Source organism: Canis lupus, chromosome 1 (assembly GCF_003254725.2).
Source record: "Canis lupus dingo isolate Sandy chromosome 1, ASM325472v2, whole genome shotgun sequence".
Lineage (NCBI taxonomy): Eukaryota > Metazoa > Chordata > Mammalia > Carnivora > Canidae > Canis > Canis lupus.
The window spans coordinates 13,115,216-13,136,767 of NC_064243.1; the positions used below are offsets into that span (position 1 = coordinate 13,115,216).

The 21,552-nt window shown below is 42.5% G+C and overlaps 1 protein-coding gene and 1 long non-coding RNA gene across 5 annotated transcripts in view; one reads left to right on the forward strand and one right to left on the reverse strand.

The window, feature by feature from the left end:
* Nucleotides 1-3,144: 3,144 nt before the first annotated feature.
* Nucleotides 3,145-19,691, reverse strand: SERPINB2 (serpin family B member 2). Of its 2 annotated transcripts, none has more exons than XM_025422073.3 (8): nt 19,481-19,691; nt 15,668-15,844; nt 12,348-12,464; nt 10,682-10,810; nt 10,112-10,229; nt 5,188-5,330; nt 4,438-4,602; nt 3,145-4,105 (listed from the first exon to the last, which is right to left on the reverse strand). In XM_025422073.3, the coding sequence occupies exons 2-8, from the start codon at nt 15,833-15,835 to the stop codon at nt 3,695-3,697; spliced, it is 1,251 nt and encodes a 416-aa protein (XP_025277858.1). In that variant the 5' UTR covers nt 15,836-15,844; nt 19,481-19,691; the 3' UTR covers nt 3,145-3,694. The 2 variants fall into 2 exon arrangements, with proteins under 2 accessions (XP_025277858.1, XP_025277857.1); XM_025422072.3 differs by having other exon boundaries at nt 10,682-10,831; nt 19,481-19,611.
* Nucleotides 10,959-21,552, forward strand: part of LOC112644014 (uncharacterized) — a 55,036-nt gene continuing 44,442 nt past the window's right edge. For all 3 annotated transcript variants that reach the window (XR_007411835.1, XR_007411842.1, XR_003126057.3), the window contains exon 1: nt 10,959-11,190. This is a non-coding gene — a long non-coding RNA (uncharacterized LOC112644014). The remainder of the gene's footprint in view (nt 11,191-21,552) is intronic.

The window sequence follows — 21,552 nt, forward strand, 5'->3', positions numbered from 1 at the left end:
TAAATACCTGTCCATGGTGAGGTTGTAAGAGGATCAGAGAGAGGAATGGAATTGAGGATAATTCAGAGGGATCAAGGGAAAGAAGGAGCCTCTCTACTTATCAAAGATTTGGAATGTTCTTCATACACTTTGCACTTTCCTTTCACTGGTAAACTGGCTCAGAAAACATTTGAATGTTAGTGGGGACCCCAGGGCACAGTTTTTCTCTTGACCTCACTAGGGAATGTGACCTGTGTAAGAAACTCTATCGCACCTGCCTAATGTGGGCCAAGTAGATAATTATATCTATGGGCGCCTCCAGACTCTAACATGGAGGCTGTAGATAGAGAGGCTTCATCTCGCCAGGCAGCAGTTCACCCGAGAGTGACCCGGGCTATATCAATGCACAGAGACATGCTCTAGTTATGTTGCATTATTTATGTTGCATTAAATGCATCAACACAGAAACTGCCAAACCAGCCAAGAAATTCTTTCATTTTCTCTAAAGTCACAAACTAAGTTTTACTCATTTGTTTCCCCCAAACCTTCTCCAGATTCCTTTCCCACTTACCCCAATTAAAAATAGTATCCTTGGGGGACACCTGGGTGGCCCGGTGGTTCAGAGTCTGCCTTTGGCTCGGTTTGTGATCCTGGGGTCCTGCTTCTCCCTCTGCCTATGTCTCTGCCTCTCTCTGTGTGTCTCTGATGAATAAATAAAATCCTTAAAAAATAAAAATTAAAACAGTATCCTAAGCTAACAATGTAATATTATCAACACAATTTTGTTTGTTGTTATTTATGACCTGCCTATGTATATGTGGTAATCCATACAGACATTACTAATGGGGCTTTAAGGATAGGAACTATATGAATGGGGAAGAGCGGTGGGAGGGATAGTTTTTGCTTCAGCCTTTTAATGATATTGTTGTTTAGACCACATGAATTTATTAGGTATTCCAAAAATTTCCAAAACAGAGAGAACCCCAGATGCATCAATATTATTCTAACAGGAATCCAGAAGAAGAGCATGAATTGAATGGACAGAGACAATGAGTAGATAATAGTTGTCCTATTTGGTTTGAGTTGCTATAGAGAATACCAAAGACTGGGTGGCTAAAACAACAAACATTTTTTCATAGCTCTAGAGAAATCTGAGATCAGGGTGCCAGAATGGTTGGATTTTGCATAAAGGCCCCTCTTCTCAGGTCACAGAAGGCTGTCTCTCTCTGTGTCCTTATATGGTGGAGAGAGGAAGCTCTGATCCCTTCATCTCATCACATCAGGAATTAGGGCTTTAACATTTACGTGGAGGTGAGGGGCTACAAACATTCAGTCCACAGCAATGGCTGAGAGTTCCTAGAACTGAAGCAAGATACACATTTCCAGATGGAAAAAAATATCTGATGAACAAGATAGATTTTGAGGAACAATTAAAAAATATACTTAATGCAAGGAAATATCAAGAACACCATGAAGAAAAAAAATGTGAAAACTACAAGGAGCAACAATTATCTTGACATAACTTTTCCTATTAGCCACTTTGGTGCCAGAAGACCGTAAGAATCGTACCTCTAGAGTGTTAAAGAGTGCTCTGAATCTAGAATTCCACACCCATCTTCTAAGTCCATTATGAGCGTGAGACATATAGATACCCCATGAGGCACGATGATTCCAAAAGCTACTACCTGTTGAATTGCTTAATTATTGAAGAGCATAGAAAAATGAATCTAAATGTAAGAGAATGAAAGAAGTAAGAACTCTTAATTTTTTTTTAATTTTTTAAAATTTATTTATGATAGTCACACACAGAGAGAGAGGCAGAGACACAGACAGAGGGAGAAGCAGGCTCCATGCACCGGGAGCCCGACATGGGATTCGATCCTGGGACTCCAGGATCGCGCCTCTGGGCCAAAGGCAGGCGCTAAACCGCTGTGCCACCCAGGGATCCCCCCCAAGAACTCTTAATTTTTAAGAATGTCTAATTTGGAGGAAGCAAACCACAGTGCAAGCCTTAAGGACTCATTTTTTAAATAATTTCCAGGGATTCTATATTTGACCAGCTGACTGGGAGACAGTTTTACTTCTGACAAAGATAATAAATATCAACACTAGTACTAATTAAACACCGTACATGCTCAGCATTCTCCAAATTGCTTATGATGTGTAAATTCATTTAACCATCATGGCAACCTTATGAGAAAAGCATTGGTTTTTCTAGTTTACACCAAAAGAAAATTGAATCATAAAGAAGCACCATTCCTGGCCCATGGTTAGATGACTCATAAGTACTAGCACTGAGATTTAGGGACTGACTGTCAAGGGCCTAGGGTACTTGTTTAGCCACCATGTTCCAGTGGGTCATCCGTCCCTGCCTTGTGTCACGGGGAAGGTGCTGCCTGGGAGACACTCTCAGAGTCCAGCCGCACTCCCGCAGCCAGGCTCTGTAGCCAGCTCGGATACCCCAAACCAGATCTGTCTTCATTCTCATGACTTAAGCTATGATCTGCTCTGTCTCTGATCCACTCAAAAGCATTCTGTGCTATTTGAAGCAAACACCTCTAAAGGAAGACATTTGTGGTTCCCCTCTTAGTCTTTTTTTTTTTAAATAAAGATTTTATTTATTTATTCATGAGAGACACAAAGAGAGGCAGAGACACAGGCAGAGGGAGAAGCAGGCTCCCTTTGGAGAGCCCAATGAAGGACTTGATCCCAGGACCCCAGAATCATGACCTGAGCCAAAGGCAAATGCTCAACCACTGGGCCACCCAGGCGTCCCTCCCTCTTACTCGTATACCCAGCCCATCTCCTCTTCCCTGAACTCTCAGCTCAATCCTTGATCTTGATTCTATGTCTGAACCACTGGACCAAGTGTTTATTCCCACTATCCTTGAGGTTTAAACATGAATATTCCCAAAGGACTTTGACTCAAACTTTTCTGAGTTGCTTTTTTTTTGCTGCTATAAGAAGGCAGCTCTAAACCATTTTACACACAACCCCATCTGACTCCTAATACTGGGCTCCCAGCAGGGGCGATTATTCTCTTATATCATTTATTCTGTTTTTCCTTGTTCTCCCACAAAATGAAGCATGATTCCTGATCCCTGGGAATCAAGGTATGACAGGTCTTATGAACTAATGACCAATGGAATGACAAGAAACAAATGGTTGCATGGAAACATGTTTATTTTTTATATATATTTGCAATTTTACATTAGTTATAGACACATCTATGTAATAATAATGCTAGAAATACATATATTTCAATGCTTTCTTCTAAGTATTTATTATAAAAGGGCATGGAAGGGCAACTACTCATCCCTCATTATACAAACAAGTAAATGCATATTTTAGAAAAATAACTGATCACTCGCTTCTGTAACTATATCAGTTACATAAAACTGACAGTGAACAATAATTAAAACCATTATATAAAATAATAAATAATACAGTTAAAGTTAATGCTATAAAATAAACCCATAGTAAGGAAGACCTAACTGGGACATCCTTCTACTTATGAGAACAAATGATTAGTCAGCTTTGTAATGCTAAGGTGGATAGTTGTCTAGTTATTTCTGTACTTATCATTAGTGTGTAGAAGAAGTTATTCAGAAAAGAGCAGAAATGTGTAGGAAAAAAGTCTCTAAATTTTTGGCACTCATTGCAATTCTGAGGCTTACAGCTCATACTACAAAATCCTGTGCAGAAACAGAACTTTTCAATTTTGGGGTAAGACAAGCCTGCCAAAAAAGAGGATGCTCTTGGTGATTTTGTGCATGATAAGGAAGAGGAAAGGATGGTCTGCCACAAACTGTGGGCCTCCGTGGCCAGTTCTCCCTGACAGAGTGGCCCCAGTGCCAGCAGCTGCTTCCGTGCCCTCCTCGTTCACATCAACTGTGGCTTGATGGAACACTTGGGACAGAAACAGGTCATTTGTGTTGGACATTCCTGAGAAATTGGCCTGGCTTTGGCTGAAGGCTTCCTCCATGCCCATGTTCCTGAGAATGGATCTGAGTTCATAGCGCTCCTCTAATTTGAACTGGGGGAGGTACACCTCCACATTATCTTCGGCCATCGTGTCTTTGCTGGTCCACTTAATGAATTTGTCATAGGTTATTTCACTTTCCAGCTACAAATTAAAACATTAAAAAGAAAAGCCTATAAGTGCTCAGAAAAGAAGGCAAATAACTTAAAAATATGTTAAAAATCAATGACTTTAACTTTACCATATGGTGGGTGATATAAAAATTTTATACACCGGTAAAATTTTTGCATGAATGTAGCACGTATGACATATGTTAACGGTCTAAATTAAACTTTGAGACATGAACATTTATTATCAACCAATTCACATGTTTCTGTGAGGTGCTGCACACCATTTTCTATGCCTGTAGACATGTTTGTCATGAAAGGTAAGTTTAGCTGCAGAGGTTTAAAACAGTACAAGCTAGAATGGCTTACCAACTCCAAGCCAGTGGACACATCAGTAATTTCGTCTGGAAGCAACAAGAACATGCTGATGTTTCCAGCATATGGGAGTTCTAGAATCTGAGTCTTCAGGTCCCCTATGTATCCAATGTTCAGGTCTGCATGCAAGTACATCATCTGTACAGGAACACGCTGAGTCTAAAATTATTAAAAAGCAAATTATGAAAGTCGATATTAAGATGTCAGGAGATCATAATTAGACATAAAAGATAAGTAGGTTCTGCTTTAGTGTTGAAGAAATATCTTCTTAAAAATCAACAAACTATTTATACCCTCACAGCTGCTCTGATCTTATTAGCTTTCTCATGATTACATCTATTATTAAGATGGACAATGATAATACTTACAATAATACTAAAATATTTGTTCAGCACCTGCCATGGGCCAAGAACTCTGCGAAATCTCATTAAATCCTTACAATAGTCAAATTCCACTGATCAAAACATGGAATCCATGGAAGATAAATATCAGTAGAACCTTAGTGTAGAACCTACATCTGCATCCAGAATTATGTAATTCTAAAGCCCATGGTCTCAACATTACTCATATAGCCTCTCAGAAAATTACTGAGTGGTACTCGGTAACTTGAGTCAACCAACTGTCCAAAGTGCATAATTTATGACTAACAAGTCATGTAGGAGCATGAGTGGTCTCTAATTTTTTTTCTCTGTCTTGGCCAAGGTCCTAAAATATATGTTAGGAAAAGTCCATCTTGTCTCATACCGTGTTCACACGGAAAGGATAAAGTCCATTTAATTTCTTCTCAAATGGAGTCTTCCATTTTCCTTTGAAGTAGACAGCATTCACCAGGACCATCTTGGTGTCCCCATCTACAGAACCTTTAGGTAACAAGTCTGGGATTTTGCCTACAGAAAACATGACACATGTTTAGGTTTCATGACCAAGAACTGCGACGTTATTATGATTTGAATCTCTTGAGTCCCCATCAAACTCAGCATGTACATTTGTCAGATTCTGCAGAGGTAATGACCTCAAGCTCGAGTTTTTCTCCCAATGTATCTAAAGCAAAGCAGACTACATTTCTTGGAAGGTTTGCAAAGTCCAAGTGAAAATGAAGAAGTAATGCATCTAAAATTTAGAATGCCTATCAAACTGGAAAATTTTCACCTCGTTTTTTGTTGTTTTCTCAAAGTTTCTCAAAGTTTAGAGCTCCTTCTAGATCTGATCCAGACAATCTATGAGTCTGACCCACTGACTCATTCAAAAACTTTTTTTTTTGAAGTCACGCTACACCTACAGCAGAAGTCAGGCAGATACAAGAGAGGAGAAATGAAGAACTGCCCTGGAGGGAAGAGAATGTTGGAAGAGGTGTTCAAAATAAGCAGTGAAACAATGTGTCAGAAATTCTACAACAGAATGCAAAGTGCTTTGGCAGTGCAGAGAAGGGAGTACATGAGCGTGCCAGGGAAGGAAGGGTCTCAGAAATTATCACATCCAAGTGTGATATTTAACAACAACAACAACAACAAAATGGCTTAAGAAACAGCCCATGTATAGTAAATATCTGCTCTATAATTTTTCAAAGGCTCAAATACATCATTTTACTTAATCCTCATAACTATTCTGTTGGGGTCTCAGTAGTGTCATTTTACACAAAAAGATCCCCTGCTGAGAAAGGTTAGCAACCTCGTCAAGCTCACAAACTGGTAAACTGGTCAGGCTTGTGTGCCCACCACCAGTGCTACCAAACCTACCGACAGACACAAGACTAATACAAAGGTCAGTGTAATCTGACCAGCTTCCATAGATTCATCATTATATCCCCAGTCAACTGAAATTCTTGGTGACTTATAGATCAATGGAACAGAATAGAGAACCCAGAAATGGGCCCTCAACTTTATGGTCAACTAATATTCAACAAAGCAGGAAAGATTATCCACTGGAAAAAGGACAGTCTCTTCAATAAATGGTGCTGGGAAAATTGGACATCCACATGCAGAAGAATGAAACTAGACCATTCTCTTACACCAACACAAAGATAAACTCAAAATGGATGAAAGATCTAAATGTGAGACAAGATTCCATCCAAATCCAAGAGGAGAACACAGACAACACCCTTTCTGAACTTGGCCACAGGAGCTTCTTGCAAGATACATCTATGAAGGCAAGGGAAACAAAAGCAAAAATGAACCATTGGGACGTCATCAAGATAAAATGCTTCTGCACAGCAAAAGAAACGGTCAACAAAACAAAAAGACAGCCTACAGAATGGGAGAAGATATTTGCAAATGACATATCAGATAAAAGGCTAGTATCCAAGATCTATAAAGAACTTCTTAAACTCAACAGCAAAGAAATAAACCATCCAATCATGAAATGAATTGGCAAAGGACGTGAACAGAAATTTCACAGAGGAAGACATAGACATGGCCAACAAACACATGAGAAAATGTTCCACATCACGTGCCATCAGGGAAATATAAATCAAAACCACAATGAGATACCACCTCACACCAGTGAGAATGGGGAAAATTAACAAGACAGGAAACAACACATGTTGGAGAGGATGTGGAGAAAGGGGAACCCTCTTGCACTGTTGGTGGGAATGTGAACTGGTGCAGCCACTCTGGAAAACTGTGTGGAGGTTCCTCAAAGAGTTAAAAATAGAACTGCCCTATGACCCAGCAATTGCACAGCTGGGATTTACCCCAAAGATACAGATGCAGTGAAATGCCAAGACACCTGCACCCCAATGTTCACAGCAGCAATGTCCACAATGGCCAAACTGTGGAAGGAGCCTCGGTGTCCATCGACAGATGACTGGATAAAGACGATGTGGTTTATGTATACAATGAGATATTAGTCATTAGAAACTACAAATACCCACCATTTGCTTGGACATGGGTGGAACTGGAGGGTATTATGCTGAGTGAAGTAAGTCAATCGGAAAAGTACAATCATTATATGGTTTCACTCATATGGAGAATATAAATATAGTGAAATCCGGGATTAGAGGGGAAAGGAGAGAAAGCAAGTGGGAAATATCAGAGAGGGAGACAGAACACGAGAGACTCCTAACTCTGGGAAACGAACAAGGGGTAGTGGAAGGGGAGGTGGGCGGGGGGATGGGGTGACTGGGTGACAGGCACTGAGGGGTGCAGTTGACAGGATGAGCAACTGGGTGTTATACTATATGTTGGCAAATCGAACTCCAATAAAAAAATATACAAAAAAAAGAAAAGAAAAGAAGAAAAGAAAGAAAAGAAAGAAAAGAAAAGAAAAGAAAAGAAAAGAAAAGAAATTTAAATTAAATTCTTGGTGACTAATGACAATTCCTACGGCTTCACTTAACTTTGTGACGTGAATGACAGCACTAATGTGATCATCACAAATAAAATAGACAATTCCCTCAAATTATTATAAAATATGGTAAAGCAGTCAGCCCAGGGGACCACGAGGCATTCTGGCAACACAACTGTTTCCTTCACAGCCACTGAAGACAATGTGTAAAGAGAAAAAAGAATTGGTGCTTTTCTCAGAAAAGCAGAACCTCCACATCTCTTGAATGTTGCAGCTTTTACTTTCACTTCTGCTAACCTTCACTTTCCCTCATTCCTCTGTGTCTGTGGTTTGTCAGTATTTTAGGACAGTAATTGCAAAATCTGTTATAGAAATGAAGAACAAAAGTAATCAACTATTTTCAGAGGAACAGAAATATTTTATAAATTCTACAGAACTCAGTTCATGTGTTTTTTCCCATTATGGGCGCCAAGAAACCAAGACACCAAACTATTGCTGGAAACAAAGTTTTAAAACATAGGAGTTACATGAAATTTACTTCCTGCCTAAATTGTCTAACAGACTCTTTAAACACCCACATGAAGAATTCAGAATTAGACTAAGGATCGAACAAGAGGAACCCCCACTTTCACCACTAACTGGTAGTGGGATCGTGAATGAGCCAGTTAACCCCTCAGGGACCCGAGGTCCAACAAAAAAAAAGGGGCAAATTTGGGTAAATTATCTCCAAGGACCTTTCTGTCCTATCAGCTCATAAATCTATGGAATACCCAAGCAATTCACCTTTGCAGTAATCTCTATATTATTCTTCTTAGAAATCTGTCTACATGTTGCTAGTCAGCAGTTACTTATTTAAGTCCTATTATTCTACCTGGAGATTTGGAAGAATGAAGGATTTTCATGATCGGTCAAAGGCTGTGCTAATTTTTGTGGGGACACAGGAGAAGGGTGACATATTGCCCTTACCCTCAAATTATTATAGTCTATATGGGATGGCAAGGCAAGCAAAATAAAATCAGTTCAGTCACAGTTGAAGGCTGTACAAAGCAAATGTTTAACAGGAGTCATGAAGCTAACAAAGCTCCAGAAGAGTGGAGAAGAGGCGAGTGGCTGGGAGATACCGCTAAGAAAGGCTAGGACTCTGGTGAACCCCTTAAACCCTGAAGTTAGGGAATGCAGAAAAAGTAAGCCTGGAAGTAGCAGCTGACATGCCATGGAGAGCTCGGGAGCCAGCAGTCATCAAGCACAGTCGGTTGGATTATTAAGAATTCAAAAGTCAGGGCCAAGAGTAAGATCCTCTGCAGAGGCCAGCTGGAGGGCAGTGAAGTTGTTCCCATGTGGGGACGTTGGGGATACAGTGACTGCATGACAAGTGGCGTGACTTCACCTCTGCAGTCTCATCCCCTCCCTTGTGCTTTACATTCAAATCCAGCCAGTCTCTACTCCTTGCCCCAGAGGGCCAAGCTCCCTCACCTCTGCATCCTGGAACTGAGCCCTCTGTCTGGAACTCTCTCCCCGAGCCTCACCAGCTGCAGCCCATTCTCATAATCACAACATAAACACTTCTCATTCCCAGAAGACCCTTCCTGTCATAACATTGGAGGCAAGGGCCTTTCTCGTGTGCCCCCATAAAAGCACGTAAGACCACCTTGCAGCCATTGCCGATTGAACTGAACACCTCCCCTAGGCCGTGAGTTCTAGGGCGGCGGGGTTCTGTCTCCTTTCCATTTTTATCCTCCTTTGCGTGTATGGTGCCTGGCTCTTGTAAGTGCTGGATAAACCATTGTTGACTGAAGGATTGAATTCAGTAACAATGAATGGATGACTTAATTAAGTTTGAGTCCTGGTAAAAACCACATAGTGAGACAGGAGCCCATGAAAGAAGTAGGGACATGAGCTGCACCAGCAGGGACCTAAGACCTCACAGCAGATTGGCTGTGAATGGTGAATACCAGTTAAAATACTTTTCTGATCCTGCCTCTTCCATTGCCAGTGGTCTCGCACCACTTACTCAAGGGGAGGGGGTGGGGGAGGAACACATCTTCTTTCTTTGTTTTTGTCCACACCGGACATACAGCACAATTATTTCAACACTGGTATTTCCTGCCTTGGAAATCCTCTCTGCCTGCCCTCATCTTCCATTCTTAGGTAACATCCAAAATCAGATTAGTAAGTACGGAACAGATGTCTTCCTGCAGGAGGCCTCAGCTCTCCTTTCTCACTTAGAACACTCAGTTGAACAAGAATAAGGCTACACTAGCCGAAGTAACTACGGTTGGGTGAATTTTGAGGGAGTTAGGGCTAAGTGCAGGGAATGATTTCTTTAAAAATTAGATGGGAGGTTTCTAACTGAAAAGAAGAACAGGAAATATTGCTTTGGTTGTACCTTTGGTTTGAGTCTTGACCCAGGAATTAATCTTTTTTCGGGTTTCTTCAGCACATTCTAGGAAGTCCACTGCCTGGGGTTCTGTGGAGTAGTATTTCTTGGAGAGTCGCATATATTCCTTTAAAGCAAGAAATAGGCCAAAGGTGACACAAAATGAGACTTGGTGTCATTGTAAATCATGGGCTTCCTGCCCAAGACTTGGGGGGAGGGATGGGGGGGCCCGAGATAGGGGAAGGGGGGCTGGGAGGCTGAAAGAGGAAACGGGGTGGATTATGCGTGCTCCGGGGACCCCCTTGCCCACACTCATTTGCACTCCTGCACTGTGCACTACGGCCACTGGGTAGGAGGGGAAGGCTGGGCTCGCGGGAAGGCTCGGGAAACCGGCGCTCCCCCAGCTCGGGCGCTCGCTGTGCACGCGGGGCTTCTGCAGCCGCGGAGGGAGCGCCCACCACGGAGCATGCGCAGCGGCCGCCGTGACCCGGGGCGCGGGCTCGCCGCCCTCTCGGCCTGGAGGGCGGCTGCACGTCGTCGGGTGGGGGCCCAGCCTTTGCAGCTACAGGTTTCACTCACTTCCTTGAACCTCGCAGTCTTCTCTCCGAACAGCTGGTTGACGCTCTCCAGTAAGTACTCCCCGGAGGCTGCGCTGACCGCGGCGCTGAGGGAGCTGAAGGCCGAGTGGAGGGCGGCTCCCGCTTGGGCCTTAAACACAGACGAGGCGCTCTTTAGAGAACACAGGACGCCAGCAGGATTATTTGTTAAGCAAACTTTTTTTTTTTTTAATGCCACAATGAAATGCTGTATTAATGTATGCTTTGAATTTTCTTTTTTTTTTCCCCTAAAGATTTTTTTCATTTATTCATGAGAGACACACAGAAAGAGGCAGAGGCACAGGCAGAGGGAGAAGCAGGCTCCACGCAGGGAGCCCCATGTGGGACTCGATCCCGTGACCCCAGGATCACCCCCTGGGCCGAAGGCCGCCGCTCAACCACTGAGCCACCCACGTGCCCCTACTTATTTTCTGACATTTTAGAGGAATCTCTGAGGAAATACTTTCGGTGTAGTGCATGAAAACTCCTAAGGTAAGGTTTTCCTTGTTTCAGACTTAGCTGCACCTACAGATTGTGTTTAACCGGCAAGTGACCAACATCCTAGAAGAAAGTGAGGCTTCTTTGAGGAGTTCCTAAACCTCAGGGTCTCTAAGGAATTTTATTCTATTAAAACGTTACCTTAGAAATGTTTTAGAAAAAGTTAGTATATATAAAAAAAGAAGAAGTCAAAAAACTTTAAAAAAAAGAAAAAGTTAGTATAACAGCTGAAAGTATCCACTTTATAACTAAAGGGTGGTCTGTGCAGTGGGAAATCTGGGTTCTAGGAAGCCACGAGAATGCGGGTGGCTTCCAATCCGCTCCCCCCCCCCCCATTTGTAAGCGTGATGACAGACACGGGGCACAGTCACGCCCAGGAGGCAGAGGTCGGGGCCCTGCAGATGGGCTGCCGGGTGTCACAGGAGGCCTGACGAGCCTCCATCCTGAAGAGGCCTTCTCCACCTCCTCTGGCCCATGATTCCCTGGGCAACAGGCCAATGGAGCAGCCTTCTGAGAAGGAAGCCATGCGGGATTCCCCCCCCCCCCCCCAGCCCATGAACATATTATGGAAGTTGCTAATCAATAGGAGTATATCTATACCCAATTTCTGTAAGTTATCTGGATAGCTGGTGCTGAAGGAAGTAGAGTACGGAGAAGAGATATTGGTATCTGAGATAGGTGAGAAATAGATACATATGTATATACATACAGGGACAGGTGATAAATAGGTAAATAGAGGGGCTGGAGAGGGATATCTGAGGGTCCTGGTCTCTCATGACGTCATCCCATTCCTCAATTGTTTGTCACTCTTTACCTTCTCCCACCTGGAAATCTACATCCGGGCATGTGCATTCTCGTTGCCACAACGGTTTCAGAATGAATTGCACATCCCCAACCAGAGGCAGAGTGGTGTGATCGAATTTAGAAACAGTTCTGGCCTAAAAGCCATGAAGCCTAGGTTCTACTCCCCCCCTGCCCATACTTATCAGTGTGCTCAGAGGATATTTGTTTAAGGGCTCTGAGTCTTTGTTTTCTTTCTATGAATGGAGGAAGTTGTACTAGGTTCTTTCCCTGTCTACCACGGTGACTTTAAGATGAGAAGATTCTAGAAATAAAATGCAAAATAAATTATGAACCAATGAGTTAGATACCTGCGAAATAGCCTCAGGATAAGGGCTCTTCTGGATCTGCTGCATGAGTTCACAACCTGTAAGGTTTTCTGGGGTCACGGGGGTCTCAGGGGCTCCAATTTTGTCAAACTGAAACACCTATAATTGGAATTAGACAGAACACAGTTAATTGTATCCTTTCCTGCCAGATTATTCACCTTTAAACCAGCAGCTCTCAGGTATCTCTTAGTGGTCCTGTCTACTTCCCGCCTTTGTGTCTCGGGAACAAGCAGATGCTCTTTATACATAATATATAAGTGTCAGCAACTAGAATTTTCCTCACAGGAAACAGCTTGAGTTATTTTATACTAATCCATAGACTGGCCATTTAGACAACACTTTGTTATTATGAGGTGATTTGCAATCTCTTCACTAAAGTATCTAAATTATCATCCAACCCATAAATGGCCTTGATAAAAAATGCTAGTATTGTGAAGAAAGTAATAAGATTAGCTCATGACCTTGTATTTCTCTGTCTTTTCAATGGCCTTATATATTATACACTTTTCATCTGTCAAAAGTCAGTTTAAGCATAAAAACGGTTATTCAATATGAACAGGGATCACATAAAATATTTGCACATACCGTATTACACATGAAGACCAACATCTATGTGGGAGACAGGCAACAGGGGTCAGATGACATATAGACAATCTTTATATTGTGAGTGGCAGATCCAGAAAACACAGGGAAGCTGTGCAGGTGAAGGCTGGCCCCTAGGAAGCTGCTTCAGGCTCCTTCCCAAAATTACAGCTTCCCAGCCTGGCCTCTCCAATCTCAGCACCCCCACGCTGGCCCTGCACCCAGGCCTTCCCCCAACCTCCAACATCCTCTTGGTCTTGCTGGTCCTGCAGGACATCCTTTGGGGGGCCCAGGGTGAGGAGGAACTTATCTGGTAACTAGATTGATGGTGGGGACTCTGCTAACAAAGGAAAAGTAGGCTTGCCCAGCCAGGCAGTGAGTTTCTGGGTTGGCAGGAAAGGTGTCAGGCGTTGTGAGATCTTTCTCAGCTCATCAAATTATATATCAAGTGGCCCTACTCTGCCCCCACATAAGGGAAGAATATTTCCTGAAACAGCTTTTCTGCTTTTCATCCCCTCAAAGGAAGTTGATGCTTAAATCAGGAGTCTCCTGGCTAGCACCAAAGCCTTCCTGAATCATTGCAAAGCCTTCCTGGATCATTGCAAAAGCCCCCACAGAAATGGGGGATGGGGGGGTGCTGGGTCACGTGGAGGCCACAAGATAGAGGCAGGCACAGTGCCCAGACAGGCAACTGAGCCCGGGCAGGTCTGGGGCCTCATCCAGAACATAAGAGCTGGGAGGACCGCTCCTTGTGCACATCAATCTCTTACAGACTTATGTGCTCTAGGAGTTCATCTCTTTTATGTATTCATTGTCTCCACTTCCACACTATCACCTTGCCCAGCAACACTGAGTCCCAGCTATGTGGCCTCTCCCTGGTATGTAAGATGAATGTGGGGATCATAGCCTCTGTTTCACAGGATCGTGCATCATATGGGCAAATTCACAAAACGCTCCTCAAAAGGTGCCTGGCGAAGGCGCTGAGGAGCACAAGCTGCTAGAACAGGTTAGAACAGCGCCTGCTACCAGGCGCTCTGCGGGTTATCTCTAATCTGCACAACCATCATGCAGGCTGGGCATTTGCGTTCTCACTTTGGAGATGGGAAAGCTGAGCCTCAGACCATGCCTTCCCTCACACACCTAGTAGGAATGCCAAAGCCACCACTCAGCACTGCCTGGGCTGTCCCCAAAGTCCGTACTTCTTCCTCCAAGCCAACCGAGCCTCTCTTTTCCTTTCAATAGGGAGTTAACCCAATTTTCCTTTGAATTGTAAAATCAGCACAGGCAGCAGAGTTATAGGAAAACAATATGACATCTTTGCATAGACCCACGTGCTTCAAGCTCTTTACAGATATGGAAAAGCTGGCTGGACCCGGAGTGACCAATATGTTCCTTTGCCTCTGGTATCAACATTTATTTGTTTTTTTATTTTAACACCCTACCCTACCTCATTTGTCATCCCCCCAGCAAATAACATTGCTTTTGATTCCTTTACATTTAAAAAATCAAGATCCTGATGTTTTCTAAAGCTCACCATGCAGTGCACGTTTTCTTTTCTCCAAGGGGAAGAGAATAAAGGGGAAGGAGTGTTGCCACATCGTGCTGGTATTAGAGTTGAGCAAGTGTTTCGTTGTAAGCCTTGATGTTTAAACTTCCACACACACAGGGAGTGAGGGCTTTTACCTCCCTTCCTCCTGCAGTGAGATTAGCCAACACCCCCCCAGTGAACCACCTCATAAGAGGCAGGTTGTAAATGGGTCACTGTGCACCAGCGAGGGACGTATGCATCAGGCAGGGTTTTCATGGGAAACCCAAAAGTGGCCGGAGGCATTTTGGTGTAACTAAACACACAGTGTGTACCCGTGAGAAAGCAGAGCCTGTACTGCGAGCATACAACGTCAGTGTTTGTCGCTACATGAATCCGAAAGAATCATTAGATGATGACCTTATCTGTCTCCCTGACCTGGACATAACAGGAACGTGTGCATTTTAAATGTGCTGAATGCATCTCATGGGAGCACTGAAGTATGTGGTGGAAGCAGGTCAATGGATTTCTAAGGCCCTGGGTCCAGTCCCCTGACTGAATGCCTTCACAGAGTCCTTCCACCAATACCTCACGATGCTGCCCCACATCCTGTTCACCCTGATTTTGAAAACTGGCCATCATGCCAGCCCCTCATTTTGAGTTGATAGCATGGCTGGGGCTCTCTGAAGTCACGCTGCTCTCCTTGCATCTTCAACAGCTCTTAAAACCAAAGGAGAAATTCTTTACATGCGTGGGGAGCAAACACAGCCCAGTGGGAGAGGCACAGAAGGAGCCTGAATGGACTAGGCATCAGGAAACCGTAGGAGACCCTGGCAGGTGCGCTGTTCACGCTGCTAGGCTTCCATCTATAAGATGATGCTTGTCTTAAAACCAAATGAGATAAAGCATGCAAAATACTTTGAAAAGTATAAAAATAATCTTATAAAATGTAAGACATGGTCCCTATTTCCAGCCTTGTAGGATAAGAAACTGCAGTATGCCTTCTGCTTGCCACAGTTGAGAGTTTTTGTGGTTTAGCTATTTTGCAGATTTGAACCTAGAGAACTTGTGTTGTAATAGCATGTGACAACCATCGACCTTGATAACATCAAGCTGTCTGAAGCATGAAATTACAATTCTACACTTCCATTCAGGTGGGACCCAGTCCTAATTTGGAGCTTTAATAGACACTCACCTTGGCCATCTGGTCTGCAGTTTTTCCCCGGGCACCCAGGTAGACCATGGCTATGGTGGATGAGATGCTCCATGGAGAGAAGAAGAGATTCGGGGTGGCAGTAGTATTTGCCAGATGCTTGAAAATATTGAGGGCGAAGATGGTGTTTGCCACATAAAGTTCTTCCATTGTTTCAATCTGGAAGGAAAGCGAGGAAGAAAAAAGCTCTAAAAGATGACAACATTTTGGGTGATGTCAGCCAAGTAGTACAGGTGAACCCTGCACAGGACAGGGCTTCCCTCTCTGTTCTTCCTTCATGGGACAACATGAAGTAGAGCTTGGATGGCATCATGGTCCTATGACCTGTGCAGCCTTATGGGGCTCCACACTTGGTGTGATGCTCTGCTGTCACCAACTTAAAATTCTTGATAATTTTGAACAAGGGGCTCTGCATTTTCCTTTTGCACTGGATCCTGTGAACTATGTAGTTGATCCTGAGGTGCAACAAACAGTTAAATGATGAGTAGGGACATCCCATATAATAACCATAATAACAGCAATGACAATAAATAACATTCATTAGATTCTTACTATACAACAGATGCTATTCTAAACATTTTACCAACCATTTAATTCTTGCCAAAACCCTATGTGAAAGGCATTGCTATTCATGTTCTACGAGGGAAGAAACTACAGCACAGAGGATCAGAAAAGTGACAAGTGTTACCCAACTATAAGGGGCAGGAGGCATGGAAGCCAGGTGGGTGGCCTCCAGAGTCATGATTTCAACCTCTGCTGCATCTGCAAATATCAGGGACCCACATGGGCAAATACACACCTATTCAAACATATGCCACATGCACACATATTCTTGTTGGTCCCTGGTGAGATTGTCAATTCTTTCAGATTCCCTGTTTCGAAGAGTGTCTCAGATTCATCATCTGAGGGTTGTTTTTTACCCAGCTCCTATCTCCTGTACCATCCCCCAACACCCACACACACACACCTATATCCATCAATGGCCTGCAGTGAAACAGCTTCCTACATTATGAGGGGCTGTGCTGGAAATGCCACCTGCTTCTCCTGCCACCCCCCAGCAGGGCAGTCCATTGCAGCACTGCGGGGATCATACGTACACACACCCTGTCACCACCTGAAGATAAAGGACAGACACACCTTCCATGACCCAAGTCTCTGTGTGAAGCGGAATGTGGGGACACACCCAAGGTATGCACGGGTATCTGTTGGTACTGGCCAGTGATCATTCTCTGGCTGTGTGTTATGCTTTCAATGTGGCTTAAAACACACCCTATAATTACCAAAATATATGAATATACCAAATGACGCTGACACTCAGCATCCCACAGGAAACTTTGTGACAGTGGCTTCCCAGAGCTGAGGAGAGGCTGAGGGAGGTTCCAAGGTTAAGGACGTCCTGCATCTGTAGGGCTTGGCTCACTCAGCAGGCTTCCTGGCAAGCGCCAGCTCCCACGCCCCTCCCTAATCCAGGCTGTCTTAGGTGAACACTTGGCTCATGACCACTTTTTAAGAAAATCGTTGCAATTTGGATCAAAATGGCTCATGTGAAATACCACCCAATTGTATTTTAGCAAGACAAAATTGTAAATTAAGCAAAATTTGTCCCTGAAGCTACCTCTTCTCATTCAATCCTCACAAGATCTATAAAAGGTAGGTACTGTTATCTTCATTTTATAGGTAACCTCCTGATGCTCAGAGAGATTAAGTAACTTGCATAAGGTCACAGAGCTTCTATGAATGATGCAGGAATTCAAGCCTAGGTCTGTTGCAGGAACCCACTGCCTCACACTGCCTCACACTGCCTCTCCTGCTGGAGGTGAACTTCACTATTATGTGTAAGAGTTTAGGCAGCTTACTAGCTTGAGAAATGTTAGAAAGAGGAAACAAAAATAGGAAGGTAGTAAGTCCACAATGCTCCTAGAAGGCTTATTAAGTAGGGGGAAAAAAAAAAACCCAAACCCCACTATTGTATTTTGTTTCATCACAGAGATTAGGTTAACTTGGGTGACTCAGACATTTGTTTCCTCATCCTTCTACTGATTTAAAATTGTCTTTATATTAATTAGTCTTACTGGGCAGATCGTTTTTGTAAGTTACCTCAGTAACATTTTGGAAACAAATTGAGAATTAATATCATAAATAAAATACATCTCTATCCTCTTGTGAAAAAAAATAAATAAGGACTCAGCGCCAGATGAGTAACTGTAGCCTTCTCCTAGACTGAATTCTTTATAGTATCCTGCGTAGTAGTAGGTCATTGACACTAACAAAATTTAAGTGTTAGAGAGGCTTTTGATAGCTTTCTGGTGTCTTTATAAATGAAACAAGTAAAGAGGGACAGAATTAAATTGTCCCAGGTGCATTTACTTCTTTTAAAAATAGTCTAGTTTTTATACTTTTAAGTAAGGTGCAATTAACTACATCTAACATTAAAAAATAAGATCTCATGTCTATATTGCAGTTACCAAATTCCTTCAGCAGCATTGTTTTCATTTAATTTGTGGCATTACTTGCTCAGGAAAACCTAATAATTTCTTGTTACCAAAACCTGAAGATGCAGACTGCACAGCTAGTTAGCTTCAAAGCCTAGACCGAATCTCAGCCTTCTGATTTTGAGTCTGGCGCTTTTCACATGAAGTTTGAGAAGTTTGTAGTCTTAGAAATATATGAAGGCACACATATAGCATGTTTCCTCTCAGACAAGTCCATGCCTTACCTTTGGGTAGGAATCTGCCTGACACAATGTAAAATCAAAGTCACAGAATGGTGTCAAATAGCATAATTGCCCGAAACAGGTAACACCTGTTGTGAGTTTCTTACCACTCAAAATTTACAACTTCATTAACTTCCAGATATCATGCTGCTAATTAAGGTTTAATATTATCATGAGGAAGAATAAATGGAGAGCATATGTGGGGCTGGGCTTCTTCTCATTGGCACTGGATGTTAGATTGGAGTTTGCTGTGGCATTTAAAACAATTTGTTTTGCGACTGCATAGTCCAAATATTTAGAAATTGACCACAAAAATCAAAGAAAACAAAGAGGAAATAGTACCTTCAAGGAAACGTCCCCTCCAAACTTAGTGCATTCTCTCCCCAATTAAAAGCAGTTCCTGTTATTTGATGACTTTCATAATGAATGAGTGTCTGTTTGGGGGCATTAAATTATTTATCGAACTATTACTTCAGTCAATCCAACAACCAGTTTGGCAAATTTTTCTCTCCCATTAAATTGACCAATTATTGACTAAATTCAATAAATATAATGGGGTGTTCAACAGACCCAACCCAGATTGCTGCTGAATTTCTGCAATTTCTGACAGTTTTAGGTAAAGACGGTCATCCTTCTTATTTTTATTATATTTATATGATACTTATAGATTATTTTCATTGCTTAAATTACTGCATTTTAATGACATGTGAATTATATCAATTAATAATCGATATAGCCATTTCCATCCAGTTCAGTGTCAAAATCCTAGTCAGTAAAGAATATACATTTTCTAACCTGTTTGATAAAATTGACATCACCACTGAACTTTGGTTAATGTTACACAGGCATCAGCTGGCTTCTGAGACTCAAGAGTAAGCCTTACTATAAATTTAGGTCAACTCTTGAACTAAAATAGTTTCACTTAAAAATAATCTAAACAAGAAAACACCATGACATTTCTCCTCATTTTCTAAAGACATCCCACACTTTAACTTTCATTATTAATAATACCAATACAAAGGAAGAGGGGGGAAAAATGAAAGCCTGTTTCACAGAGATGGCCACAGAAATCACTGAAATACCTGGTTATTCCCGGAGGCGCTGCTGACAAGAAACCGTCCTCAGAGAGCTGTCAGAGTGCACACATGAAGAGGACTGGTTTTATAAAGCTCTGCCCCTCCCACACAACATTTTTTTTTCTCTTTCTAATCTGTATCCTTTGAGTGATTCAACATTTTACTCAGAAAGACATCACTATTATAAAAATGCTTGTTTGCTAAGGCATCATTTAAGAAATTTGTCCAGAGGATGACATCATTCAGAAACCTAAGAATTTGGCAATACCTACACATGCCTGTTAAAATTAGCTGAAGTCTGTCAGCCCATTTCAAGTGTCCCCCTCTAAACCGGTGCCCAAGGACAGTGCCGAACTCGACAATAAGCCTTCTGTCGTTGTGCAGAGATGGCCGGTGGGCTCTTGGCAATATTTAAAGACAACAGAATCCATTCTCTCTGAATCTAGACACCCCTGAAGCGACTCTTTGGGCATGGAAAGGAAAAGAGAACCACTATTTTTCTTTCTTGGAGATTCTCTATTTTAAATTGTCTTAGGTATCTCAAACTATAATTTCCTAAATAATTCTGGGTGCCACCCTAATCTCCTGTCACCAACCACACCCAAAGAACTTTCTGTTTGCCCCTGTCTCCAACACAGATCTTATCTTTTATTATACAGAGAAAATCTGTGTACTTGATACTGACTTTTAATTTTAGGATCATCATGTTGAAAACTTGATTGAAAAAAATCACTACGCAGGGGTGCCTGGGTGGTTCAGTCAGTTAAGCACCGGACTCTTGATTTCAGCTCAGGATGTGATCTCAGGGTCGTGAGATTGAGCCCTGTGTCCTAGGGCTCCTCTTGAGCATGGAGTCTGATTAAGATTCTCTCCCTCTCTCTCCCTCTACTCTTCCCCACCATTGCCACACATGGCCACTCTCTCTATATAAACAAACAAACAAATAAGCAAGAAAGCAAGCAAAGTTAAAAAAAAAATCACTAAGTGTTTTGATACAGCCAAGGGAATTTGAGGACAAAAACAGATTTAAAAAATAGTTATGATAAAAGACAATTTAAGTCTAAAAAAGGTTATATTGTTAGAACTAATCGAAAAGTGCAACACATTATAAAGGTGGCTTCTCTTCTATTTGCTTTACTTCTATGTACAGAAAATCCTCAAAAGGAAGGGAAGGTTAGAAGTAAAAGCATTGTATTTCTTCTCAGTTGCCCTGGGGAGCTCCGTGTCTGTGCTGGGAGACCTGGGTTGACAATCTGAGTGTCAGTGATGCCAAGTCTGTGGGTTTAAGCCCGGCATGAGCTTCTTCATTTGCCTGTGGTTTAAAGAACCAGATATCCCCTGATCTCATCGCACTCATGTGGTTTCCTGTCCAAAGGAGTGGGGGTGACTTAGCCCAAACCCCTCGTTATTATCAGAGGGACAATGGGCTAGGCGTATTCTTCAGAGTCTGTATCTGGCAGCCAAAACCCAAATTATTTGATTTTTTTAATTGCTGGAAGATCTCAGCTCACATAAAGAAAAAGCTGGAATCCCACCCTCAATAATGATCTTTCAACTCCTAAGTTCCTCCGTGACACCAAAGGAAACTCATAGGCAGCCATTGACCCTTTTACTAATTTTCACATCCCCAGGTGCTCGGCCAGCTCTCTGCCTCGGCAAGTGATCAGCAGGTGCCACTTCTGGTCTAACAATCTCTCCCCTTCCAGACTCCGTCCCCTGGAGGGCCCTTCTGGCAATGTCTACAGGACCAATCTGTTCAACTGTTCTTGAGCCAGTGCAACAGTCTGCTGAGCTAATAGAAGATGAAGCTAGAACCCTAGTAACCCTTTGCTTTGCTCACTTTTCAGACTCCACTGTTTCTACCTGATTGCTTTCACTCAAGTTATTCTTCTCAACAGGAAAGCCATCCTTCTTTCTCCCCACTGACCCAAATCTGTGAGGTTCTACTCATACTCTACAGCTTCTATGACATCTGGTCTGACTTATACAATCCTCGGTGAACTCCTGCTACACAGAACTGCACCTCTTAGAGCTACAATATAAAAATATATTATTAATTAACTAATTAATCAGATGTC